This window comes from Pseudorasbora parva, chromosome 18 (assembly GCF_024679245.1).
Source record: "Pseudorasbora parva isolate DD20220531a chromosome 18, ASM2467924v1, whole genome shotgun sequence".
In the NCBI taxonomy this organism is placed as follows: domain Eukaryota; kingdom Metazoa; phylum Chordata; class Actinopteri; order Cypriniformes; family Gobionidae; genus Pseudorasbora; species Pseudorasbora parva.
Window position 1 is genome coordinate 15,911,126 of NC_090189.1, and position 27,509 is coordinate 15,938,634.

Below are 27,509 nucleotides of genomic sequence, written 5' to 3' on the forward strand. Positions count from 1 at the left end.
ATATATATATATATATATATATATATATATATATATATATATATATATATATATATATATATATGTACACACATTTAAATAAATAAAAAATAAGCCGAGCTGGAGTTAACAAGACTATAACCAGAATATTTGAGAACATTCAATATAATGCAACCTTGCAAGCTTTACCTAAAAAAAATAAAAATTAAAAAAAAAAATTAAAAAAAAAGTTTAGGCAACCTATCAGCCAGCGGCTAACATTTTTGAGTTCTCTCAGGGTCAATAGTTGTACAATTTTTGTGTGAGTTATCTCAACTTTTTTCATGTTAAATAGTTTTTTTGTCATACAAAACATAATTTGTTTTTTTTACAGTGTACATTTAAAAAGTCCTTATGATGCTTTTATTCTTCTTTCTATTTATAAAACCTAAAAAAACACAAAAAATTGCTCTTTGTACCTTGACATCAAAACCAAGATAAGGGTTAACAGGAATACTCATCCACACCGCAATTGCACATGGAAAACATCTGCCAGGTGTGACCGTGCTACAATCTGACACTATTATCCATCGGCTTAAATGAGACACAACACCCTCATCTAATTTCCTACATTCAAGCACACACCCTAATTTAAGCGTGTTTGACACAGTGGCAGGTTACCCAATCTGCGATTCACCTGTGGATTCATGCCAGGAGAAGACATACAAATAAAAGAGCAAGAGGGTGTTGTTTTCAAGGAGGAGGATCGCCAATGACTGTTCAGTTTTGAGTCAAACCGATGGGTAATTATTGTTTGAAGACACTGGATAGGGAGTACGTGAACGAACACACACACACACACACACACACACACACACACACACACACACACACACACACACACACACACACACACACACACACACACACAATTAGCGTTTTAACTGGAGTCAATGGGGGTTGAATAGAAGGGTAGCTGAATAGCAGGTGCATTGTAATATATGTAACACATCTCACGTTCAGTCACTGAATCTGGGTGCAGTGACCTGTAAGGTGTGGCTATCCTAAACATAAATGAATCTGTGACAGATGCCTCGCCTTTCCTAAGAACAGTTAAAATGGCAAAAGAAAAAAGGCTTTACCAAAAACCCACATGCTATCAAGATGCTTTCATTGCGACCTATACAGATAATCTTTCATTCGTCTCCCACTACTTGAACTTTTTTAAAGCCACACGACCTTAATATAATGTCACAAGATGAACAAGCTAGCTGTAAATGTTGCACTCATGAGCTTATGACTCACGAAAAAAGCATATAAATTATGTAATTGAATGAATCTTCATTTTTGGGTGAACTATCCCTTTAACATTACGTATAACTACCAATTAAGTCAAGTTGTGAACTATTTTTAAACAATTCTTTGCCGTCGCCAATTCATTTTAAAAGGTCCATATGCTGAGACAAATATTTTACTTTATTTGTTTAAAATATTTCATTTTAAATAGTAAAAAATATATATTTTTTAAAGAATTTTGTGCAATAATACTACATATTTTCTCAAATAAATATAAGCCAAATATAAATTAAAGTGTGTGTGTGTGTGTGTATGTATGTAATTAATATAATATAATATAATATAATATAATATAATATAATATAATATAATATAATATAATATAATATAATATAATATAATATAATATAATATAGTGATGTTTAAATGAATGGAGCCTTCCCCAAAGCATTTCATGTCAACTACTCATACACAACATCCTTAGTTGCAAAGCTTTAGAACAAGATAAATGTGCTTCTCATGTCAGTATAAACACTTCTGGACCTTGTTTATTGTGTGTAGTCTACAGTATAGACTAAGAAACAGATATGGCACGATTTCTAACACACACACACTCCCACACATCCACATCATTTTGATTACTCTGATAATGAGCGTTGCATTTAATTGCATCACGCAATCTTCTCTCTTCCTGTCTCCTCGTAAATGTGGATTCTATAAACATCTGATGGTGCAAAGTGGCTTTAAAAGGCTCCTAACGAGCAGCGGGATGTCGACTCCGCTCTGGAGTCTTTCTTGTGGATCCCGGGGTATGTAGCACATGTCCTGTTTGGATTTCAGAGCCGCTCGGAGAGATACCGTGCACACTTCCTGTCCATGCCCACACCCTGGAGAGCATAGTCCGATAACATTGAAGGAGTTTGAGAGGGTACAAAAAAAGTCAAGAGGGGGAGAGAAATGCGTGCACAACGTGTAAAAAAAGAACCTCAAGGAAGAGTATGGAAAGACTCAGAGAGAAGGGCCCCCTGCTCCGATTGTATGCTAAATGTTTGTGATTGTGGGTGGAAAGAGTATACAAAGATCTGATTCCTGTCACTGCCATCTGTGTTGACAGGAAGTTTACAGTGGGAGCCGTACGCCTCCGTCCACCCCCTCCCCATCCGCTCTCACTGGCCCAGGAATGTGTGAGCTATGCAGACTGGCAAGGATGAGCTATCTTCATCTAGTAAGCAGCCAACCAGAACAGACTCATAACTTAGCATAGTTTACAGCATGCATAAACAGCCATGTTGCAAACAATCTCTGCCCTGTCATTTCAATAAACAAAAAACGGGCCTCAAAGTCGGGTGAGCTCACCTGGGGCTCATGGGAAAGAGAGGTTGTTAAGGCAACAGTTGCTGTAAGATTACTAGTTAAGATGATTATCACTCCCTACGCTTTGTTATTTAATTAATTATCTAATTAACTACTAGCTGAATGCCCAAAATGCTACTTTATATTAGGATGTTATTACATAATACATGCATTTACACAAAAATACACTTAACCTCAATGCAACAACCATCATGTGTTATTTCAATACAGGTCAATTATCTCGAAGGTCACTGCTTTAAGGAACGCTGTACTTTTAAGTCAAAGATACACAACATGAGCCGAGGGTGGCTCTGGACTTGAGAGAAAGTTTTAAAGGTGAGTCAAGGCATTCAGTCAGTGAAGCGTTTTTATAGTGCCACTTTTGGCAGAGCAGAGGTGGAAAAACCAACAGAAGGGCAGTGAATGGCTCTTTCAAATGTGGAATAAACTTAACACTGGCACTACTCTTAGAAGACCCTCACAAGACAAGGTTCATTAAAAGAAGAGAAGACTGAACCGCTTTTCTAGTTGAGACAGATAATCGGTCTAGCTGATTTAAAAAAATAAATAATTTGCACTGCAATTAATTCCACTGTTTGGTGGGAAAAAGCATCCAAAAACTGTATTAAAAAGTTTATAATATTAATAATATTAATACACATTGGTTCTTAGGTGTATATTAACAAATACACATAGGCTAAACCCAAAGATGTAGATAAAAATAAATGTGCCATATTGCAAAACTATTATATATATATATATATATATATATATATATATATATATATATATATATATATATATATATATATATAAATAAAATGTAATAGTATTATTAATAGTAATTATACATTTACTAATTATAACATTATTACTAATTATAACATATGTATAAGGCATATGTATTGTTTTAGCCTAATTGTCATAATATCTACTAATTGTATAAAAGCAGAAACTAAGAAGAATTAGCTAAATCGGTTTGCATATTGGTTACTGTACACTGAAACAGCCTAAAACACACACGGCTGTGACTCAAAACCTACCTAGACAGCCATTTTTGACATCTTAGATACACTGAACGCCAAAGAATGTTGCCTATGTAGGCAGCTCACTAGGTTGAGACAATTTTTAACTACACATGACTTGTACTGCTCAACAAGTATTAAATGTAGGCTACTCACATATTCAGATATCACGAAATCAAAATCCAATAAAACATAACACTCCGCTACACACAATATTTAACAATGTGTCTAATCTTAGTTTCCTGAACGGTAAGCCACAATAAAATAGCAGTGCCCTGTATGGCCATTTCAGTATGGCAATGTTCATTATCACTAGCATTAACTTTCATAAATGTGGTCAAACAAGCATTAGCATCAAACTAAAATAGTAAGAAAGACTTAACCCGGATGAAATTTTGCTAAAGAAAACTAAGCCAATTTAGAATATCGAAAAGTCTGATAACGCAATTTCATCGACACAGACAACGTTCAAAGCGTTATGACCGAGAACACCAGGAATTTACTTTCACGTCCATGTTTACAAGGACAGGATAATGGTGAGGTGAGCCAACAATAAAATAATCAAATACACAGAAAATTTCACATTGCTTAACAAATCAACAAAACTCGTAAGATTTCTTACCATGGCTATAGATTTATCCATCCTATGAGGATGGCAATTTTCCCCCCGACTTTTCGACTCCCCACTTGTTGATTCCTTCTCTACTACGGTTACAATGTTATTAGCCGAAACTATTAAAAAACAAGTGACAACACAAATAAAAGTACATCCAATGTTTGACGGCCTGTCAGAACCGAATCATTTTCGGCTGTCGGCTGCTTTCTCGTGGAAACGCGGTTGGTGTAATGCGACGCTTCTCTCTCTGATCTATGAAAAAAGTTAGACAGCATAGCGTGACGTCATTTTACATCCGTCTCACCGACCAATCAGAGTCTCGACCAATGAAAGAGCCGTGATTTACTGTGCTACTGAGACATTCCTACAAATCGGTGCCTTTTGAGTCTTCAATAGCTAATTTTTGGCATTTTGAATCTGTTACATTATTGATAATAATTACAGTGGATAACAAGGGTAACAACCTTTTACACAATGAATTAGGCAAGGATACAGGCGCATTTCTAACGACTTTATAAAACCTTACTCTGGCAATTATACAAATTAGGTAAATTTAATCAACATAATCTTATTTAGTCTTCCCTCCTCTCACAAAAATAAAATAAAAAGCCCCAAGTTTGCCGCTGTGTAGGCAAACAATGTTTTATTAAGAGTGGATTGCTGCCCCCTTTTACCTGAACACACCTAAACTGTCATTATAAATTAACAATTTCCCTTCAAAGAAAATTTAAGAGGGTGATACAAGGGGAATTCTGCTTTCAGGACCGAAGGCACACAAGGTAATGCTTCATGCCAAGCGTCTGATGCAATGCACAAGTATTGTGAAATCAGGCCCTCGTGACCGAATGATCTGCTCTGCTTTATTTGTGCCTCTGAAGGTGCGCATACAAAAAAAGTGATGACCTTCATTACAATGGTCACAAAACACAGGGTCTTAAATGGATTAGTATTGGAATGCTAAATGTTGTTATAGTCGAACAAAAGTGATGATGTGGTCTCTTTCTTATTTATGTCAGACTCAATGTGTGCGGTTTTTGTGAGCTCACTACCAAATACATCAGAAAAGATAAGTGTTTGCCCTATTATTAATTATTAGCTGTTATTTCATAGGCTAAATTGAATCACCCTTTACACTCATAAACCAAATGACTTGCCTGATGTGTTTTATAAGCACCACTGATGACAACATTAAAGCACTGAGGTAACCTTCAATAAATCCGTTGTTGCAATCTTTGTCCTGAGGGCTGAACAGGTAAAAAGATAACTATTTGACATTTTTCCATTTAATGTTACTCCTGTTGTTAGGAACCTACACAAACTCACCATATGGATAATCACATACTGTAGATTTGCAATTCAAATCAGGCAGAGCGGAAAAACTGATAGGGTTCTTCTCATTTTGATTCGCACACCCTGATCATACTGATAATACTGACATAGATATTCAAAGCACAGTATACAGAATGATGTTTCACACAGTTTATATGATCAGCTTAAAGAGATAATTTACCCCACAATTTAAATTCTCATTATTTACTACCCCTTAAGCCACCCTATTCTTTCAGACGAATACAATCAGTTATATTTAAAAAAAATCTTGCTAATCCAAACATTATAATGGCAGTGAAAATTTGAAGCCCAAAAAAGCATCCATTTATACAAATGATATAAATAAGGTATAAAAGTACTCCTTCTGTATTCAACTGACGCAAAAAGCGTAACTTGCGATGCATGATGTCGGACATAGCATAAGCATTTTGACTTGCGAGAGACATGATCTCATAAACTTTGATCGTCAGATGAAACTTTGATCAGTCTGGCGGAAGTTAGATTAGTTTTACTTTATAAAGTTATAAATATGGATATTTTTCTTACACAAACGCATGGCTTCGCCTCAGAAGCACCTCGGAGCCATGTGAATTACTTTTATAATGGATGGATGCACTCTTCACTGCCATTATAAAGCTTGGATTGGCCAGGACATTTTTAATATAACTCTGATTGTATTCTTCTGAAAGATGATCATGGGGTAACTTTCACTTTTGGGTGAACTATCCCTTTAAAGGGCACTGTTGTCATGCCAAAAAAATGTATGTTCATAGTTCACGACTTTTGGAACTTTATGGCTTTTGCAATGGCCCAGATTTCTTATCAGATTTTTCAAAATCGAAAATTAGAGAGAGTAAAAAAAGATCCACATTTCTCGTTTATTTATTTAACTATAAAAACAAAAGCAAGTGCACACAAAAGCATGATCATAAGAAAACACACCATGCTATCTTTTTATGATATAGATATGTTCATGCATGCCACCATACCTCAGTAGTCTTTCTAAACATCAGCACAAAAGGTGACAGAAGACACAATGACAAACTGGTATGCATGCTATGCTGAGAGCTTAGAGCAGGGGTCCCCAAACTACGGCCCGCGGGCCGAATACGGCCCGCCCCCACATTTGGACCGGCCCTCTGAACAATGCCAGAGACATATTTTGAAAATTTTATTTAAAAATTTTAATATCTGTATTTGATTATAAAGGTTGGCTTTCAAACTAAAATTTCCCTTAGTTGTTAACTATTACAATTTCCCTTAGTTATTAACTAAAATATTAACCTAGCGTGGCTTAATTATTTGTTAGATTCACCCACCAATAGAATCGCACATTCAATAACGTTTCATCGTGATCGAGCAACTGCGCGTGAGCCAGCAAGAAAATTCAAAGACAACAAAATGGCTAAACGGTTGGGAAAAAGAAAAGTTGATTCAGAATGCAGGGTATTTAACCAAAAGTGGACGAGTGATTATTTTTTTGTTCAATGCAAAGAAACAGCTGTTTGTCTCATCTGTCAAGAAACGGTGTCTGTGTTCAAAGAATACAATCTGCGCCGACACTATGAAACCCGCCACAGAGACAAATATGCGAGCTTGCAGGGCCAAATGAGAGCTGACAAAGTGTCGAAGCTAAAAAGTGGACTATTAGCTCAGCAGAACTCATTTATTCGCCAAACCCAGTTGAACCAGTCATCCGTTCGAGCAAGCTTTCAGGTAGCTAAACTTATTGCAACGAATGGTAGGCCATTCAGTGACGGCGAGTTCGTCAAGAAATGTATGAATGCTGTTGCGGAGGAGGTGTGCCCCGATAGGAAAGACGTCTTAAATGCGGTGAGTCTGTCCGCAAGTACCATCACCAGACGAATTGAAGAAATGGGGGATTATGTATATGCCCAGCTTAAGGAGAAAGTGAAAGAATTCGAATTTTTTGCATTAGCACTCGATGAGAGCAATGACGTGCAGGACACCGCGCAGCTGCTCATTTTTCTTCGCGGAGTTAGCGCAAACTTTGAAGTGTCCGAGGAGCTGGCAGCCCTACAAAGTCTCAAAGGTACAACGACAGGAGAGGATATTTTTGGTAAAGTGTGCCAAACGATGGGAGAGCTGGATCTAGACTGGTCTAAACTGGCCAGCATCACGACTGACGGGGCTCCTAGTATGGTTGGCGCGTCGAGGGGGCTTATAGGACGGATGAACAGAGAAATGGAGGAAAGAGGTTTCACTTCCCCGTTACAAGTCCACTGCCTGATTCACCAGCAAGCACTGTGCTGCAAAGTTCTGAAATGGGAATCGGTCATGAAGGTGGTGGTGTCATGTATAAACTTCATCAGAGCAAACGGACTTAAACACAGACAGTTTCAAGCCTTTCTCTCCGAGCTAGAGTCTGCTCACGGAGATGTGCTTTACCACACTGAAGTTCGGTGGTTAAGCCGGGGCAGAGTTTTGAGGCGTTTTTATGAGCTGCTACCCGAAATCAACGCCTTTCTTCTGACAAAGGGCAAAACTGTCCCAGAACTGATCGACACAGAATGGAAATGGGACCTCGCCTTTTTAACTGATGTGACAGAAATGTTAAACGGCCTTAACTTGCAGCTGCAAGGCAAGGGGAAGCTAATATGTGACATGTTTTCCCACATAAAAGCATTTGAGGTGAAACTGGCACTGGTTGTGGGACAAGTGCAAAAGCAAGACTTCACCCATCTCCCTGTTACCCAAAGTCTCTCAGCTGAGAAACCAGTGGTCCCATTCCCAACTGAAAAGTCCACGGAAGCGCTGGAAATGCTGAAGACGGAGTTTGATATGCGATTCCATGAGCTACATGTCCACGCTAAAGAAATCCGCCTTTTCCAGAACCCCTTTGCTGCCGACATTGATGAAGCCTTGCCTTCTTATCAGTTTGAGTTGGCTGAGTTACAGAACTGTGATGTTCTGAAAGACGCATTTAAGCCCAACAGTCTCGTTGAATTTTATGGTGCCCTCCCTAACGAGACATACCCAAACATCAAAAGGCATGCAATGAAGATGTGCACGCTTTTTGGCAGCACGTATATCTGTGAGCAAACCTTTTCTCGTATGAAACTGATGAAAACTCCGATGAGATCAAGACTCACTGATGAACATTTGCATCAGACTTTAAGACTGGCTGTGACAGGAATGGAACCTGACATCGAACTTCTCACCAGCCAGAAGCAAGCCCACAGTTCACACTAATTAACAATAGGCTATACATAAGTAAGTAAATGTTTTGATTGCAATAGTAATGGATATGAAACATTTTTATTATGATAATTATGCTTTTTTAAAAGGATGTATATCTCTTGTAAAGTAATACTCATTTATCTATATGGTGCATAACAAAATAATAAACTAAGCATTAATAAATACATTTAAAATCATAATAAAAACTCCACAATAATAATCACTCTGGCCCATGTATTTTTTGTGACCGACCCGGCCCCCCATTAAAGAAAGGAACAATAATGTGGCCCTTACAGAAAAAAGTTTGGGGACCCCTGGCTTAGAGGGTCTGTATACTGTACAGTTTGCATATACTGTATATAACAAAACTGTACATTTTGCATGTCTCACAATCATTTTCTCAACTTCACTTTAAAATAAAGGTCACATAAAAATATATTCTAAATTAGCAACTTTAAGTATTAGTACATTTGCTTATTCTATTTGACATAAACTACAATTCATTGTGCTTAATTGTTTTATGTGTTAAACCATTAAATTAGTTTATTTTCCTTAAACTCCATGTCCACCCTGTTACATTGTTGCTATTAAATCTTAAGTGTGTGCCCTAAATCACATGATGAGCTAGAAGTGACATCATTTTTGGAGGGAAAGTAGCTCTACACTGTAAAAATTTTTTTTGCGATTTTGTTATTTCAACAAATTTTTTTCAGTAGAGATAACTAGATTGTCCAGACAACAAGGCATTTTAAGTTTTCTTGTCCTCAACTAGACTGAAAGTTAAGTGAACAAGTATAATTGTTGTTTTAACTCAAAAACATATGTTGAAATAACTACACTAGATTTTCTGTTGAATGAACAAGTATAATTGTTGTTTTAACTTAAAAACATAAGTTAAACTGTTCTGGATTTTACTCCAATTATACTTTAGTCTATTTATTTAACTACAGTAAACTAAACTTAATCTACTATGTGCAGCTGATTTATATACAACACTCTAATTATATAGATATGAGCACATTTATTTAACTTACCGTATTTAATACGTACCATTCCACACCATATAAACCAAGTCTTAATTCAAGGAGTCAATGAGTAAAGAGTTTTTGTATTAACACGGCTAGTGAAAACAGCGCCATCTGGCGGAGAGGATAATTATGTACATCCAGGAAATGCACGTGCTGTATGCGCGCGCCCCCGTATCCCCTCCCCCACCGACTGACAGACCAGCCATTTCCCTTCAATCGCAATGCTGAGCAAATGAGTAGTGTTTACACCGGCATAGTGTTTTATCTCATTAACAGTATGAAGTTTATAACATTATATTGTGGTAGGATGGTATGTGTGTGTGTGTGTGTGTGTGTGTGTGTGTGTGTGTGTGTGTCCGTGCGCACCTAAACTTAGAGATATCTTCTTTGACTCGCGGTGCAGAGCGGAGGATAGAAACAGGCGACTGAGGCGAGAGAACTTTTTCACAGGGAAATATTATAAAGTAAGTGTTTTATCTCATTTACCATTTGTTCCCTATCTCGAGGGAACTTCGAGCTGCGTCGAAACGCTAGGGGACGCCTCTGCGTGCCATGTCATGAAGCACTTGTGTAATCAGTCCAATAGCGGGACGATACGTCACGGGCGGGTGACGTCATCGACCAGGAAGCTATAAAGCATGCCCGGACCAAACAGTCACTAGCTTCTGTGTCTTCACAAGCGCTCTGTGTGAATTGTATGTCCATTTATTGTGTGTGTGTTAAAAAAAAAAAAGAAAGAAAGAAAGAAATATGGCAAGTCAGTATAGGTGTTGTGTTCCTCCCTGTGGGGATACACACGTCCTAATGTGTGATGTGTTTGGGGCTCGAGCATGCCCAGTCAGCTCTCGAGGGGGTCGGCTGCGAGCATTGCGAGAGACTCCCAATGCGCATATTAAGATCACGCCGGGCACTCTTCGAGGAGAGTGCTTTGGCTCGCGGTCCTCAGGGCTCGGGTCCCGCTGTTGCCGAGGCGCAGCGAGGGCTCGCGTCCTGGGGATCGCAGTTGGATCTAGTGGCGGGGTTAGAGACGGGTGATCCCCTATCTCTGCCTTTACCCGCTGGATCTCATGCCTCAGTTAGCGAGCTGGAAGCACGCTCTGCGGTTTTCTTCCGCTCGCGCTGAGGCACAAGCGCAGCAGCACTCCAGCTCCGAGGAACTGGATGTTGTTAGCGCTGATGATGATCTGCCAAAAGAAAACGACACACACACACTCATAAAAAGAGGTGCTATTGGTGTAACTCGCGCTGTGTCCAGGTTAAGTTTAGACTGGCCGGCCGAGTGTCAAGAAGTTCGCCAAAAAATAAATAAATATATAAATAAAATAAGAAAGAGAAAGAACAATATAATGGCGAGCAGACAGTATGTTTGAGATTACGAGGGGCTGAATCTAGTGGCTCGGATCTCGCGTTTGCCGAGGCAGCGTGTAGATCACGGGTCTACAATATAGATTCTATGACTCGATCGCGGATCTCGCGCTTGCCGAGGCAGCGTGTAGATTACGGGGTTGAGTTTAGTGGCTCAGATCGCGTGTTTGCCGAGGCATCGCGTAGATTATGGGTCTGCATCTATCATTCAGAAAGGGCGACGATGTCTCGCGGGGAAGAGACGCTTGCGAGCTATCTCTCCCCCGAGTCCACATCGTCACACAGCCCCACAGCTGCCCACAACAAGCCGGTAAAAAAAAAAAAAAAAAAAAGTCGGCTTTGGGGGTAGGGCATATTCGGCAGCAGATCAGGCGGCCGCCGGTTTGTATACGGCGGTTGCCCTGCAAGCATATAAAACAAGCAGACCTGCTGGGGGATATTGATATTGAGATGTGAAATATAAAAATATATATATATAATAAATAAATAAATAAATAAATCAAAATGTCCCTCTGGGGCTGTCGGGCGGGGCAGCCTCAGCCGAGTACATCCTTTCTCAAACCTACACCGAGCAAAACAAAGAGAGAGCGTGGCCGCTCGGGGCCCCCCCGCAGAGAGATCGGGGATCCGGGCGACGCGCTCAGCCGGGACCTTCCCGTGGTAGGGCGGATCTGAGGGCCGTCCTTACTGCTAGGAAGGCCTCGGCTAAGAAGTCCTGACGTCAGAGGCGCAGGACTTCCGATGGCAGTCCCCTCCGGGAGAGTGCGGCTCGCCGAGGCGCCCGCTCTTTCCCGGTGCCATCGGGGGGGGCCGGTCTGCCAACCCTGCCACCGTTGGTGCTTCAGGGCGCGGCGGTCCCCGGCGAACATATATCTCCTTGTCCGCCCGGAAACGTAGCGGCTTGGGGATGTTCGCGCCCTCTCGTGAGGGCCCCGGGGCGGTCAGTTCGGTTGCTACCTGCCGGTTATCCGTTACAGGACACCGGGCTGACCACCCAGGAAAATCCAGAGACCAGCCTCGAGAGGCTGGTTCCCTTAGTAGATTTTCTGGCAGCGTGGAAACTTCTGCCGAATATCTCAGAATGGGTCCTGCTCACATTATAAAAAGGGTTCGGGTCACACCCACCCGTGTTCAGCAGGGTTACTCCTACGGTAGTAACCCCCGAGCAGCCTCTGGTCATGGAACGAGAGGTACAGACTCTTCTGCGAAAAGAGGCTATACACGGGTCCCTCCCCTCTGCAGAGAGTCGGGCTTTTACAGCCGGTACTTCATAGTTCCAAAGAAGGATGGAGGGTTAAGGCCTATTTTTAGATCTGCATCAGCTAAACAAAATGCTCACGATAAAACAGATCGTGTGTCACGTCAGGTCCGAGGACTGGTGTGTCACAATAGACCTAAAAAATGTATACTTCCACATCTCCATCCTTCCGCAGCACAGACAGGTCTTCAGGTTTGCTTTTGGGGGCGAAGCTTACCAGTATTGAGTGCTGCCATTCGGCCTAGCTTAATCACCCCACACTTTCACCAAGTGCGTGAATGCAGCTCTGGCTCAGGTGCGACTCCAGGGCATTCGCGTGCTCAACTATATCGACGATTGGCTGATGTTAGCTTAGTCGAAACAGTGGGCGTTCAGCATTGAGATGCTGTTCTCGCCCATATGAGAGTGTTGGGGCTAAGGTTGAACGGAAAGAAATGTGTGCTGGCACCTATAAGCTGCAGAGTACTACTTTTCTGGCGGTAGTCTGGGACACGAAAATAATGTTGGCTCGGCTATCCCCTCCCAGGATAAAAACGATCCTGGATACCGTGAACCAGATAAAGCTAGGTCAGTCACTCACTGTGAAACACTTTCAGAGAGTGTTAGGGCTGATGACAGCAGCGTCCAACGGGGTACCTTTTGGCCTGCGGTACATGAGACCCTTACAGTGGTGGCTCAGGACCAAGGGGTTCTCCCTGAGGGGAAACCCTTTTTCGCTTGATCAAGGTCACGCGGCGCTGCCTACGTGCCTTAGTGAAGTGAAAAGATCCTTGGTTCCTGTCCCAAGGTCCAGTTCTGGGGGCTCCTTGTCGTCGCGTAACGCTAACGACGGATGCCTCCCTAACTGGCTGGGGAGCGGTCATGAGTGGCCGCTCGGCCCAAGGTCTGAGCGGCCGTCAGCTCTCCTGGCACATAAACCAGCTGGAGCTGATGGCTGTGTTTCAATCATATAAAATCAAACACTTCCTCTCAGACCTGCGGGGCCGCCATGTGTTAGTTCGGTCAGACAACACTTCGGTGGTCTCGTATATAAATCACCAGGGGGGGTTGAGATTGCGTCGGGTGTGGAAGCTGACGCGTCATATGCTAACATGGGCCCACGGCAAGATGCTCTCGCTCAGGGCGATGTACATCCCGGGGGTCCTGTATGTAGCGGCAGACTCCCTGTCGAGGCAGGGAGTGATGCCGGGAGAATGGAGACTCCACCCGAGGTGGTGGAGGAGCTGTGGATCCGCTTTGGGCGAGCCCAGGTGGATCTGTTTGCGTCTCGAGAGACGACACACTGTCCAGCATATTTCTCCCTCACGCATCCAGCCCTGCTGGGGCTGGACGCAATGGTACAGACGTGGCCGAGGCTGCGTCTGTACGCCTTCCCCCCTCTGGCATTGCTCCCAGGAGTGCTGGAGAGCGTCCGCCGGGACGGGGTTCAGCTTTTATTGGTAGCCCCGCTCTGGCCGGGCCAAGTATGGCTCGCCGACATTATGTCTCTCCTAGAAGGTCCTCCCTGGAAAATCCCAGTCAGGAGAGATCTTCTTTCGCAGGCCGGGGGGGTCAGTACTGCACCCACGCCCGGAACTGTGGAAACGGTGGGCTTGGCCCCTGAGGGGGCCCAGTTCATAAACACGGGTCTATCTACTGAGGTGATAGAGACCATGTTGCACTCCAGAGCACCATCCACAAGGAGACTTTACGCACTCAAATGGAGAGTTTTTGTCGCCTGGTGTACGCACCAGGCTTTGGACCCTGTTAACTGCCGGTTCGGTTCAGTTCTTGAGTTCCTACAAGAAAAATTCTCCGCAGGGTTATCTCCGTCAACACTGAAAGTATATGTGTCGGCGATATCTGCTTATCATATTCCATTAGATAATGCATCATTGGGGAAACACCCTTGGGTCATACGTTTCCTTTGTGGTACTTTGAGGCGCAGACCTGCGGCACGCTCGAGGGTGCCTACTTAGGCAGTGGCACCCTCTTGTCTGGAGTTTGCACCAGGAATGGTAAAAGCATTTCTCTTCCCGAGGGAAGGATATGCTCCCAAGGTCCCGACTAATGTGCCGGGACCACTAATGCTGCAGGCTTTCTGTCCGCCTCCGTTCACTAGTCAAGACCAAGAGAAGCTAAATCTGCTATGTCCGGTCAGGGCCCTAGATGCATATGTCCACAGGGCTGCCCTGTGGTGAAACTCAGAACAGTTGTTTGTGTGTTTTTGGGTCCCCGAGCAAGGGAAAACCGGCTTCAAAGCAGATGCTTAGCAAGTGGATAGTCGAGGCTATTTCGCTCGCTTATGAGTCGGCCGGACATCCTTCACCAATGAGGGTCCGCGCCCACTCCACTAGGAGTATGGCTGCCTCTATGGCTCTTATTTCGGGAGTTTCATTGTCAGAGGTATGTGATGCGGCTGGGTGGTCCTCTCCGCATACATTTGTGAGGTTTTACAATCTTGACGTAGCCTCTACTCCGGGGTCCCGGGTGTTTCTGGGTTGATTCACACATACAGACATTTGGGACTCTGGCGGCGTGGGTATTGAGGTCCCCTAGCGTTTCGACGCAGCTCGAAGTTCCCTCGAGATAGGGAACGTCTCAGGTTACGTATGTAACCATGGTTCCCTGAGAGGGAACGAGACGCTGCGTCGAGATGCCATACTCCCGGCATGCCTGTGATCGATTTGTTCGACTTTTCCAGAAGCTAGTGACTGTTTGGTCCGGGCATGCTTTATAGCTTCCTGGTCGATGACGTCACCCGCCCGTGACGTATCGTCCCGCTATTGGACTGATTACACAAGTGCTTCATGACATGGCACGCAGAGGCGTCCCCTAGCGTTTCGACGCAGCGTCTCGTTCCCTCTCAGGGAACCATGGTTACATACGTAACCTGAGACGTTTTTCATAATTTATTTATTTATACCAATATGTAACTTATATGCTGTGCGCGTTTAAACGAGCCAAAATTTTTCTCTCAGGGGACATGACTCACCGTGCAGTGCAGACATGGAGTTTACTTTTAACCAAGATAACACAAAGTAAGTTACGTGTTTAACCTCATCTACAAAGTGTATTTATGACATTATATTGTTTTATAATTATATTTGTGTGTGTGTGTGTGTGTGTGTGTGTGTGTGTGTGTGTGTGTGTGTGTGTGTGTGTGTGTGTGTGTGTGTGTTGTGCTCCCAGAGCCGTTGAAATACAGAGTTCCTAATGTTACACGCTTTTACCTCGCGGGGTTCATGGAGCTCTCAACTCGCGCCGTCTATTTGTTCGAATGGTTGGAGGTGGACAGCAGTTTCACTATATTTGCTGCAATTTCTGGTAAATATTAACTTTATGAATTTAAATAATATCAAATTTTGAAATTTGAAGTATTCAGCCCTAATTAAATCACATTGAGTCATTGTACAGTGTAAACATTGCAACATGTTGTCAATAAGCCTATAAAATGTTTTTCTTTTTTTTTAAAATGTTTTTATCTATTGCTCCTTGACAAGAAACTGAACTGGTTTACGGATCGGATGAAACTACATCTCGCTTCACTGCATGGTCTCTCTCTCAGATCGCCATCAGATACAGATAAGTTTCATGAAACTCCTTGAAAATTATTAAATGTGGGTTTGAATCGATACAGGTAAAATAAATAAATATTAAAGGGTAAGTTCACCCAAAAAGGAAAAGTACCTCATGATTTACTCACCCTCAAGCCATACTAGGTGTATTCCAGACGAATACAATCGGTGTTATATTTAAAAAAAATCTAAAGCATTATAAATGGCAGTGAATGGCAGTCCAAATTTTTAAGCCCAGAAAAAAGTGCATCCATCCATTGTAAAAGTAATCCACATGGCTCCAGGGGGGTTAATAAAGACATTCTGATGTGAATCGATGGGTTTGTAATGTAAAAAGTTATAATGTAAAATATGTAGCTTCTGGCGCGACGGCTTTCCGTATTAAAGTTACGGAAAAAGTGTAACTGGCACGGCGATGTCGTCGGATGTAGAGGGGAAGAAAAACGCAACTGGCGCAGCGACGGCATCGGACATGGTGTAAAAAAAACGTAATTGCCGCGACAATGACGTCGGACGTGGCGTAAACCTTTTGAACTTCGACAGGCATTACACTTATTTCGTAAGTTGAAGGCGGTCCGCCAGAAGCCTTTATTAACCCCCCGGAGCCTTCTGGATTATTTTTATAATGGATACAGGGCTTGACATTAAGCATGTTCATGTGCTTGTCCGGAAAAAAGTTTGATATTTTGTGTGTGTGTGTGTGTGTGTGTGTGTGTGTGTGTGTGTGTGTGTGTTTTAAATATAATTTATTCTGAAGCAATATGCTGACCAGTATTCAATCAGCTTTGACATATTTAAATCTGCATATTTGTGAATTTTTTAATTATTATTTTTTACCTTATATAAAGGGCATTTCCCCTCTAATCTTATTAAATATAGGCTATGCTTCAGGTTTCATTTTATATTGTAAAATTTGATCTATACATTAATTTAAAATAAGACACTATAAGGGCTGTTACCAATCACATTAAATAATTTACACTGAAAAATTTAATTTGCATTAAATAATGTTTTGAAATTTGTATTTTTGGATAGACCAATAATGTTTAAACATCAAACCAAACCTCCAGTAGGTGGTAGCAGGTGGCCGTTTTAATGAGTGAGTCATTGAGTCGTTCATTCAAACGATTCATTCAAACGCTGAATCGTTTAGTAACTCACATGTTGCTGTGACTTGTTGCGGTTCTGCTGTGAATGATTTTCACTGCTGAAATAGAACAAAACATTAAATATTGCTTCTTAAATGTAAGTGACTTTAAGGGAATGTTAATTTAAGTGAATGTTAATTAATTGTTTTGCTATGAACTGTCATATGAAGTCAGTGTCATTTTCAGTCGTGGTGGTATTCAGGAAAACAGGTCAAGTGTTGTAATGTCTTCTCTAGAGGCTGCACAAGTGTCAACAGCGCGACCTTGTTATCGTCAGTTCATTATATATTATTATCCACTATCAATCGCCACTTACACTAAATTAATGCAATCATTATTGCATTTTGGTGATTCGCTAGCTATTTTTTGTTTTAATCAGGTCCATCGGGCAAGTAAAATTCTCTTTCACTTGTCCCTTCGAAAAATCCACAAGCGTTAATGTCGAGCCCTGGGATAGATGCACTTTTTTTCTGGGCTTCAAAATTTGGGCAGCCATTCACTGCCATTTATAATTTTTGGATTAGCCAGAACTTTTTTTAATATAACTGATTCAGGGCTCGACATTAACGCTTGTCAGGGACAAGTGAAAGAGAATTTTACTTGCCCGATGGACAAGGGCCTGATTAAAACAAAAAATAAACTAACGTTAGCGAATCACCAAAATGCAAGAATGGTTGTGCATTAATTTAGTGTAAGTGGCGATTGATAGTGGATAATAATATATGATGAAATGACGATAACAAGTTTGCGCTGTTGACACTCGGCAGCCTCTCGAGGAGAAATTACAACACTAGAGCCATTTAAGCTGTTTCCTGAATACAATCACGACAGAAAGTGACTCTGATTTCATATGACGGTTCCATAAACATTACATTAACATTCACTTAGTCACTTACATTTTAGATGCAATATTGAGTGTGTTTGTTCTATTTCAGCAGCGAAAATCGTTCGTACAGAACCGTAACGCGTCTCACAGCAGAACCGTAACGCGTCTCACAGCAACTGAACGATTCAGTGTTTGAATGAATCGTTTGAGTGAGCGACTCAATGGCTGACTCATTAAGACGGCCACCTGCTGCCACCTACTGGAGGTTTAGTTTCATGTTTAAACATACTTTCTAACATTTGTATTTGTCTATTCAAAACTACAAATCTCAAAACATTATTTAATGTAGTTGTGATTTTTCAGTGTAAATTATTTTATTTGATTGGTAACAGCCCTTATATTGTCTTATTTTAATTTAATGTATTGATCAAATTTAACAATATAGAATGAAACCTGAAGCAGTGCCTTTATTTAATAAGATTAGGGGGAAAATCCCCTTTATAAAAGGTAAAAATATCCTACATTTCAAATGATTCAATATTTTTTTTTTAAATCACAATTATGCATATTTAAATATGTCAAAGCTGATTGAACACTGGGGAGAATATTGCTTCAGAATAAATTATATTTACAACGCACACACACACGGAAAAACAAAAAAATATCGAACTTTTTTCCGGACAAGCACATTTTTTATTTGGCCAAGTGAATGAACGATTTGAAACAAGAATGTAATACACCTAGGATGGCTTGAGGGTGAGTAAATCATGGGCTAATTCTCACTTTTGGGTGAACTAACCCTTTAATATGACAGTGGTTTTAAATGTTGTTTTTGTTGCTTTTTTGCATTTGAATATTGCACTTTACTAGTAGATACAGCATGAAATAAACATGTATGAACATCAGAGAATATGTTTAAAGATACAGTACAATGTATGAAATCTGTATTGTCTCATGTAATCGCAGTGTTTCAACTGCGCAAACGTTAATAAACGTCAATAAATAGCTTTTAAGCAATGTCATGTCACATTTACCTCAGAAAAAATATTCTGTCACCTAGAAAAAGTATATTTACTATATTGCATAGTTATTGTATTGCTGTTCTTTAGTATTTAATGTATGTTTGAATAAATATTTTATGACAGCACCACTTAAAATTTGTATCTGTGTCTCATTTTTTTCCAGCCAGATGATGATGAGAGAGACATTGTTCATGGGGTTAATGTAGGGCATCTTGACCATGAGTGAGGACATCAGACATGACAGTGCCTTCCCAGATGATGTTGTGGATGTGGATGTCATACTGGACGGAGATTGTGGTCATGGATCTAGAAGATGCCCTAAATGCCTTTGCCACACTGTTTGGGCTCGAGCTATGAGGTTATCCAACCTTTTATTTTATTTTTATTTTTAATCTAGGTTTAATGGTTGGGGAGAGCTGCAAAGCTGAAAAAAATGCAGTGAGGTAACACTGGTGCATATGTGCTGTTTATGCTCATTGATAAATGTACTGAAGCTTGAGAGCTTACACATTGTTAATTAAAATGAACTTAAATTAAGTTTAAATTAAAATGGTATAAAGCCAAATCAGAGGTGTTTAACAGTCTGTGCCATTTCTTTTTGCAATTTTCTGAAGAAAGGACATTTCAGACCTTTTGTGTGGATGTTTTTGGTGTTTGTTTTTGCAATAAATATAAATGTGTACTGATATGTGTTGCTGTGATTTTAATTTGCTATAGGTTTTATTCTAAATCAAATGTAATTTACAAATTAATATAGTAATGCAATTAATACTTATTAAAGCAGCTTTGCAACCAAATAAAGTGAAGTTATGATGACTAGAACATTTAAGTTCAGAAAACTGAAGTAAAGTTATGATGACTAGAACATTTAAGTTCAGAAAACTGAAGTGAAGTTATGATGACTAGAACATTTAAGTTCAGAAAACTAAAGTGAAGTTATGATGACTAGAACATTTAAGTTCAGAAAACTAAAGTGAAGTTATGATGACTAGAACATTTAAGTTCAGAAAACTAAAGTGAAGTTATGATGACTAGAACATTTAAGTTCAGAAAACTAAAGTGAAGTTATGATGACTAGAACATTTAAGTTCAGAAAACTGAAGTGAAGTTATGATGACTAGAACATTTAAGTTCAGAAAACTAAAGTGAAGTTATGATGACTAGAACATTTAAGTTCAGAAAACTAAAGTGAAGTTATGATGACTTGAACATTTAAGTTCAGAAAACTGAAGGGGAAGTTTTTATTACTAAATGGAATTAGTTCAGATAACTTATCCAAGTGAGTAAGAGAAACTTAAAAAAACCAATGCAAAAAGATAACAAAATATATTAAGTTAAGTCAACAAATAATTTTTTACAGTGTAAGAAGAAAGTAAGAATCAGTCATAAATCTCTCTTTTCCTCATTTTTAGGTTACTAGTAAATCATATGTCCACCCTGTTGGGTAAATGTATATTGTACATGAAAACATTTAATTTTTTAAAACAGATTTTATATATCTATTAAAATTCTTCTTAAATGTTAATATTCTGTTTGCATGTTATTCTTTATTATTCCCTCGCTCTCGTCTAAAAACAGGGAGACAGAGTTTTTTCTGTTGCGGCCCCATGTCTATGGAATCAATTGCCCCTGGACATCTGCCTTGCACCTTTCATTACTTATTTTTATTAACTTCCATTTATTATTTAAGACAAAATTGAAAACGTATCTATATTTCCCTGGCATTTTAATATTATTAAATCGTGACAACTCTCGGAGTGGATAGATTCAACCAGACATGCAGAGGCTCTCCAGGACCAGAGTTCACCACCCCTGGCATAGAGCATGGAATGTGCATAGGCTTGATTTTGGCAAACGAGATCTGCTACGCTGCTGCTGAGCAAATACATAATGTTCAGCTTAGTCGAATAACAACAAGGAAAGGCTGCTGCAGAATGATATAAACCCCTATAGCAGATCTCTACAGGTGGTTCTGGGGAGGAGGTGGGATTATAGGAGTTCTCATATTGTGCAGTGTAATGATAGCAGCTAGGATAAAGTATAAATAAAGCCACGCAAATGAGAAAGTACCTCTTATTGGTTGTAGGGATGTTAGACGATGACCATTTATAGGTTTATTGATGACCGTATCAACGTTAACCGATCAAATTTGTCGGTTAAAAAAAAGTGATCTCTTAATTAGGCTATAATAGACAGTGGACTAAATGCTACTACAATTAGCCATTTCATTCCAAAATATTTTTGTGTGAAGTGAACTCATAGACCGTAAAAAATATGGACGACTCGACATCATCCATTTCCGCTTGGCAGATTTGAAGCTTTCAGGCGCCCTTGCACGCCGCGGACATCTTGGGACCGAGTCTGCGCAGTAGCGATTTCGGGACTGGAGTTGCGCAGTAGAGCGCACGAAGTAGAACAGGAAGTACAGTCGCGATATCAAAAGCCCCCCCGCACTCTCGCAGATGCAGAACAATTAATAATGTTGGTGTGAAATAAACAGTTATGGAAATGTAGAAATAAAAGCTAAAGCTCTAATCTGCTCCCAAAAATGTCGAAAAAAGTCCGTTAGTGCCTCAGTGACAACTTCACTCAGAGAAGCCGTCAGTCTCAGCTGTCAATCATGACGTCACACCCCCCGTTTTTATAGCATCAAATAACTAACTCAAAGTAAACTTATTTTTAAAACGAACACCTGAAATGAAATCATCGTGATGATAACTGCCTTCAGTGACATAAACTAACTTTGGGGAAACATTTTTGAAGTGTAATTTTATTATTTAGTTTGTCTCGCGTCCATTAGAAAATACAGAGGGGCGGCTATACTGGGACCGGCCACCGGGGGGCGATCGAGGCGCGAAAGCTTCAGTAAATGAGAGGGAGACTGCAGGCTTGAGTGAACTAATCCCTCACACTTCATTTTTCATAACTTGCCTGTTTGTACTTAATAAACAAATAAAAACATTTGGCGCGAGGTCACAGCGGGACTTATGTTTCGCGCAGAGGATTTTAAAAAAGTGACGTGAGTGAAAGGGAGGCGGCGGCGCCGGGACAGTGTGTGTGTGTTTGTGTGTGTGTGTGAGAGAGCGACAGGCAGAGAGGTCATAGAGTGATGCGACAGAGTTGTGAAACTGCAGGCGCGGCTCGCGGCTGTTATTTCAAATAGCGCAGTATATTTTAAACTAATCGGTTAACCAGTTTCAACCGCCTAATGAGGCTCGGTGGTCGGTCAAGAAAATGTTTAGTTTTTGCCATCCCTAATTGGTTGGTGTCGCAGAACTGAAAGAACCAATCAGCGATTAATAGAGTTTCATGACTGAACTTTATATTAATACTTACGTTTTACGGTTTGTTTTGTCTGGTTTAATCGGTCTCTATTTTATTCTTGTTTTTATTTTAAAAAAAAATATATATTGTCAAGCACTTTGAATAGTTATGCTATGTTTAAATGTTCTATATGTACAACCTCACATGTGCGATTTATCTAAACCCCAGTGTCGAGTAGGTTTAGGGGCGGAGTTATGGGGAGGTCATTTGTAAGAACTCATAAGCCACCACGTAAAATATGTGCAAATTGAAATGAGACAGGGCTGTGTATACTGTACAAAGCTTGGAGGATTGATACAATTAATCAAACAATGAATAACCATGGAAACAAAAGCAAACATACAAGAAACTGGAAAGAACAGGAACCAACGATAACCAATTTAGGGTACGTTTACACAACAAGAATTGTCTGGCTATCACCAGACCAAGCTCAATTTAAGATTGAACATTGATCTGGGGAGTCTGCTCTGTATTTTATATTGCACAAGAGGCGTGATCAACTGGCATAATTCAAATGACTCCGTACACAATTGGATAGTCCTTCAACCAATCAGACCACGAGGCGTGATCAACAGGCAACGACCCATCATATCTCTATCTTTCATCGTGTTAAACCCGCCAATAGCGCGCCAGGTGGAGAAACCAGTCTGTGATTGGTTCCCTCAAGTGTAACAGAAGCTGGAGAAATGAATGTACGGGTTTATAGACTGAGTCGCCGGGCAAATCAAATCGCCGAAAGATCAGGTTGGGTTTACCCAGTCTACGACAACAATTTACTAAAAACAGAATTTTTTTTTTTTTGATACAGACGACAAAGTGGTCAAAACGATACCCATTCACACTGATCAGCTAAATTGAATTGTATTTTCAGACCATAAAAAGTGTTCAGTTTTTTCAGTTGTCCAATGGCCCCTAATTCTACATCTATTTAGTAATGGGCTTTTTTTAGATTAAAAAGTCCACCCTGTTATTATGGTCCACTGTGTTACACATTACAATACATAAAGCAATGTTATACATAATAATAAATCAATTTATTGTGGCAGGCACCATGACAAACTCTTTATATACGACAAATAAATTCTTGCACATAAAAAAGCATGTGTGAGTGCTGTGGCGAGCCTGCGATGACAAGTTGGGAATGCCTTCTGCTATTTTGAGTGGAAATCTATTGGAAAACACTGCAGAGGCATTATTGTTCACATTGTGGGAAGGGCTCCCTCAGCAAAGCGTTATGAGTAATGCCTGTGGCCGGCCGCAGAGAATGCCACTCTCACACACTCCAATGAATTAAGGTCAACTTTGCATGTCAGTGTTGCTCACAGGCATCCGACTGCTACTTTTCACACTAGCTTAATTAACCAAGTCTGCGCTGTTCTCCTCGAACTCTCTCTTTCTCTCCCACACACATAAACAAACAAAGCAAAAATCATTCCTACTGTTTTTGGAACTCAAAGTGGACATGAAAGGGTCAGACAGTGAACTCCATGCCAGATGGTGGATTTACCGCTGGACAGGCCTAATTATCACATATTTCTGCCATCACTAAATTAAGAAGAGATTCTTTCCATGCCTCCTCCTTTCGCTTTAATTATTTTTAAGGGGAAGGGTTTTGGGTGAGTCCAAGGACACCGTTTGGAATGCTGGAAGATGTTGCACAAACATTCGCATGGCTAAAGGTTTTTGTTTTTTGTTTTCTCTCGGTGAAGAGGGAACCGAAGTATGCAGTCAGAGAGGAACGAGCAGATTATGTTTGACAAAATACAGGATGGTGGTGGTTGACACCAGGATACTCTCGTCTGGGATGCAGGATATATCCCATAATTCAGAGCAATGTTCTGTGCGGCCTCATGCTCGGGTAAATTTGAAGCAGAATCATGTTTTTGCGTTCTATAAATCATATCGGTTTATACATTTTTGAGAACACGTGAACAGCATGTTTAGCACATGGCACTGACAAATGCTTGGAAACAGTTTTGATTTAGTACAGATTGTAAGTACAGTACAGTGCAGAAGAACAGATTTTTGTTTTTTGGAAGACACAAAAGATGCTTTTCTTTTAAAAATTTTAACATGTTAATAGTGACCACTTCTGAAAAAATAACAGCAAAAGGCTGAATTGGGTGACATTTATGTTTAGGGTTCAAATCGTACTATTAACTAAATGCTAATTATTAGCATGATTATTACTAGGATATTGACTGTTTATTAGTTCTTATAAAGCTCATATTATTGTGTCATTCTATTACCATTACCACATTACCATATTCAACATCCCCTAATCCTACCCAATACCTAAACTTAACAACTACCTTACTAACTATTAATAAACAGTGATTAGGAGTTTAGGGAGGCAAAATTTGCTTTTATTTAAGGGGGGGGGGGGGGGGGCTTTTCTCCGAAAAGTCTTTAGCTTTATTATATTTATAAAAGAAATACAGGCTGTACCGAGTCTTTGCGCAAAAAAATGCGTATCGTGTGGGCGGAGCTAAAGAATGACAAGTGCGAACAAAGCGGTGACGTCCTCAAGCGTGGAGGAACCCCATGGCTATCGATCTCAGCTAATAGATATATGATCCAGAATCAAATCTGAGGCTGAAATAAATTGAACAGGAAAACCAGCAACAGCAGGATGTCCGTCTCTATGGTATGTACTGTATTTAGTGACCTGTCAACATTTGTGTGTGTTTACTCGCAGTTTATGAGGACATGGTTCGGTTTATGGACTATTGTATGCGACTAAACCTTAGCAGTAGCAAGCAAAACGGTTTTGCACGTCAGACTAGTGTAACGTTATACATAGAACAGCAATGAAGTCCGTTAGCGCATTTGAATGACGAAGCACGCAATCGTGTCGTTTACTGATGTTTACTCACGCGACGATAAGCAACAGCACAGACATTTGAAGCAGTTTTACTCACCGGCTGCTTCCAAAGCAGGACCAAACCTTTATCGCTGGGACCGCTCCGTCAAAAACACACTTCTTTGGTATGATTTGGTGAAGTCCTGTGACAGCAGTGAACGGTGGAGATCCACTTTGCGACGCGACTGAAGCAATGTTGTGAAGCTTCCCGTCATTTCTGCGTTCAAATCGGTTCAAATGCTGCGCTGCCTTCCCGGAATGCTGTGCTGAAGCGTTGAAGTCGCTTGATGTCACCCACAGGAATAAAGTGGAGCACGGCGTGGAGTGTTTATGAGCGTGCATTTCCTCTCTCGCTCTAGTCACGCGCGCGCGTACCCTACCGGGAGAAGAGCCCGTGCGGCGCATACAAGGACCTTCCGCTCTATCGACGTCAAGCCGACCCATACTCGAAAAAAACTCTCCGAAACTTGTGAGAAACCGGAAGGAGTATTTTTGACACAGACAAAGTTTCAAAAACTAATGTTGGATGTTTGATGGAGTATTTCTATGTTTAGGATGGGAATCCAAGTCTTTAACAATGTAAAAAGCTTAGTATGCATGAAACAGCATTTCACCCCCCCCCCCCTTAATTTATGGTTTTAACCATTTTAATCAGGAACAAGCAAGATTTGCACAAATACTGTAGACAAAATAACTTAGATTTTTACTGACGAGTCAGTGTTGTTGCACAATGTTAGTGGCTTCAAACAGTTTATACTTGGTTAAACAATGAATGCGAAAAATAATCAAATGTGAATGAGTTATTGATGTAATTTGTGTTATTATAACTGCTGCGAAAGGAAATTCAAATTCACACTTGCACACTGGCAGGCAGTTAATTTGCGCGTGTGCTCCGGGAGTGGAACGCTGACAAATTATAGGCCTACACTTTTGACTTAAAAGCCTTTTTAATGTGGCAAGCGGTGGAATCAGCACACAGTTGCCACTTTCTCTTTAGCTTTGTGCAATTAAAGCCTTGTTTAATTTTTTGCAATTCGCATGGCTCTGCGCCGTGAACCCGCATGCTTCTCAGTAAACCTACGAGGCTTTCATGCTTGATGTGCTCTCTGACTTTGTGTTATTTACTTTGTGTTACTGTCTTGTTACTGAGTTCAAAGTAATGATGGTGATAAAATATAATCACAGTTAAAAATGATTTTTTTTAAACAATGTCTCTCAGTTCATTGCGAGAGAAAATATTCACTATAGGTTCAAATCTCTGACCGGACTTGTTCTCGAGCCACTTCTTGGTTGTCTTTGCTACTTGGTCAGGAGAATTGTCTTGTTGAAAAATTACATCTGATTATTCCTCTTCTCTTCAGATAAACAACTTTTCATTTGTGGGAAGCAAGCCATTCTGCAATATTCTCCTGCACTCCAAAGCATTACATGACAGTGAAATACAAGCTAAAACGGTTCCCTGCACAACGACACCTCTTCCTTTAAGCTTCACTGTGGTAAAGATGCATTCATTATTATATTTCTCACCACATTTTCAGAGACACAACTCTGGAGCATCACCATGCAACTCGAGTTTCATCACACCACACAAAACTTCCCATATTCTGTCGAAAACATCATTCAGTCTTTGATGTTTCTCCAAAACGGCAATGGCTTTGAAAGTAGTGTATTTGCTTAAATTGTGCTAATTTCTGACCAATACTTTGTAGTTAAACAAATAAAGGCTTAGTGTTCAGTCATTTTGGGCTTGGCCCTTTTTTGCCCAGGAGTGTATAATTTAATCCAATCAGCATAATCAGTTCCATGCCATTAGAGGATCCTCAACATGTTTTAACAGGGATTTTGGCAAAACAACCTGAAAGACTTGCAACATCGGTAGGATGTAATCAAGTTTCTTAGAGACAGACATGGTATAAGAATAGTAACAGAAACTGCTTATTAAAACAATAATAAAGAAAAGGTCTCTATTTGTGGTCTGAAATGTTTGCAACATGTGAGAGATACTGAATCTGATACCATGGGCTTTCTCTATCTCCATGTGTTTGTCTATGAGTTTATGACTCACCTAAAGGATTATTAGGAACACCATACTAATACTGTGTTTGACACCCTTTCGCCTTCAGAACTGCCTTAATTCTATGTGGCATTGATTCAACAAGGTGCTAAGAGCATCCACCACATCCCAAAGATGCTCTATTGGGTTGAGATCTGGTGACTGTGGGGGCCATATTAGAACAGTAAACTTACTGTCATGTTTTTTTTTTAATTGAAATGATTTGAGCTTTGTGACATGGTGCATTATCCTGCTGGAAGTAGCCATCAGAGGATGGGTACATGGTG

General features: G+C 40.4%; 1 protein-coding gene and 3 long non-coding RNA genes across 4 annotated transcripts in view; 2 read left to right on the plus strand and 2 right to left on the minus strand.

The window, feature by feature from the left end:
- tnfrsfa (tumor necrosis factor receptor superfamily, member a) overlaps positions 1-4,488 on the minus strand; it is a 33,026-nt gene extending 28,538 nt beyond the window's left edge. Inside the window, exon 1 of the mRNA XM_067423246.1 lies at positions 4,255-4,488. Coding sequence (XP_067279347.1) covers positions 4,255-4,275 — 21 coding nt within the window. The 5' untranslated portion in view covers positions 4,276-4,488. The remainder of the gene's footprint in view (positions 1-4,254) is intronic.
- Positions 1-27,509, minus strand: part of LOC137046659 (uncharacterized) — a 541,808-nt gene that overhangs the window by 72,830 nt on the left and 441,469 nt on the right. The window lies entirely within an intron of this gene.
- LOC137046155 (uncharacterized) lies at positions 2,387-26,612 on the plus strand. Its single transcript, XR_010898899.1, has 3 exons — positions 2,387-2,479; positions 2,839-2,943; positions 26,531-26,612. It is a non-coding gene; the product is annotated as an uncharacterized lncRNA (long non-coding RNA).
- Positions 9,447-19,629, plus strand: LOC137046437 (uncharacterized). Its single transcript, XR_010898964.1, has 5 exons — positions 9,447-10,270; positions 15,390-15,449; positions 15,601-15,735; positions 15,912-16,028; positions 19,146-19,629. It is a non-coding gene; the product is annotated as an uncharacterized lncRNA (long non-coding RNA).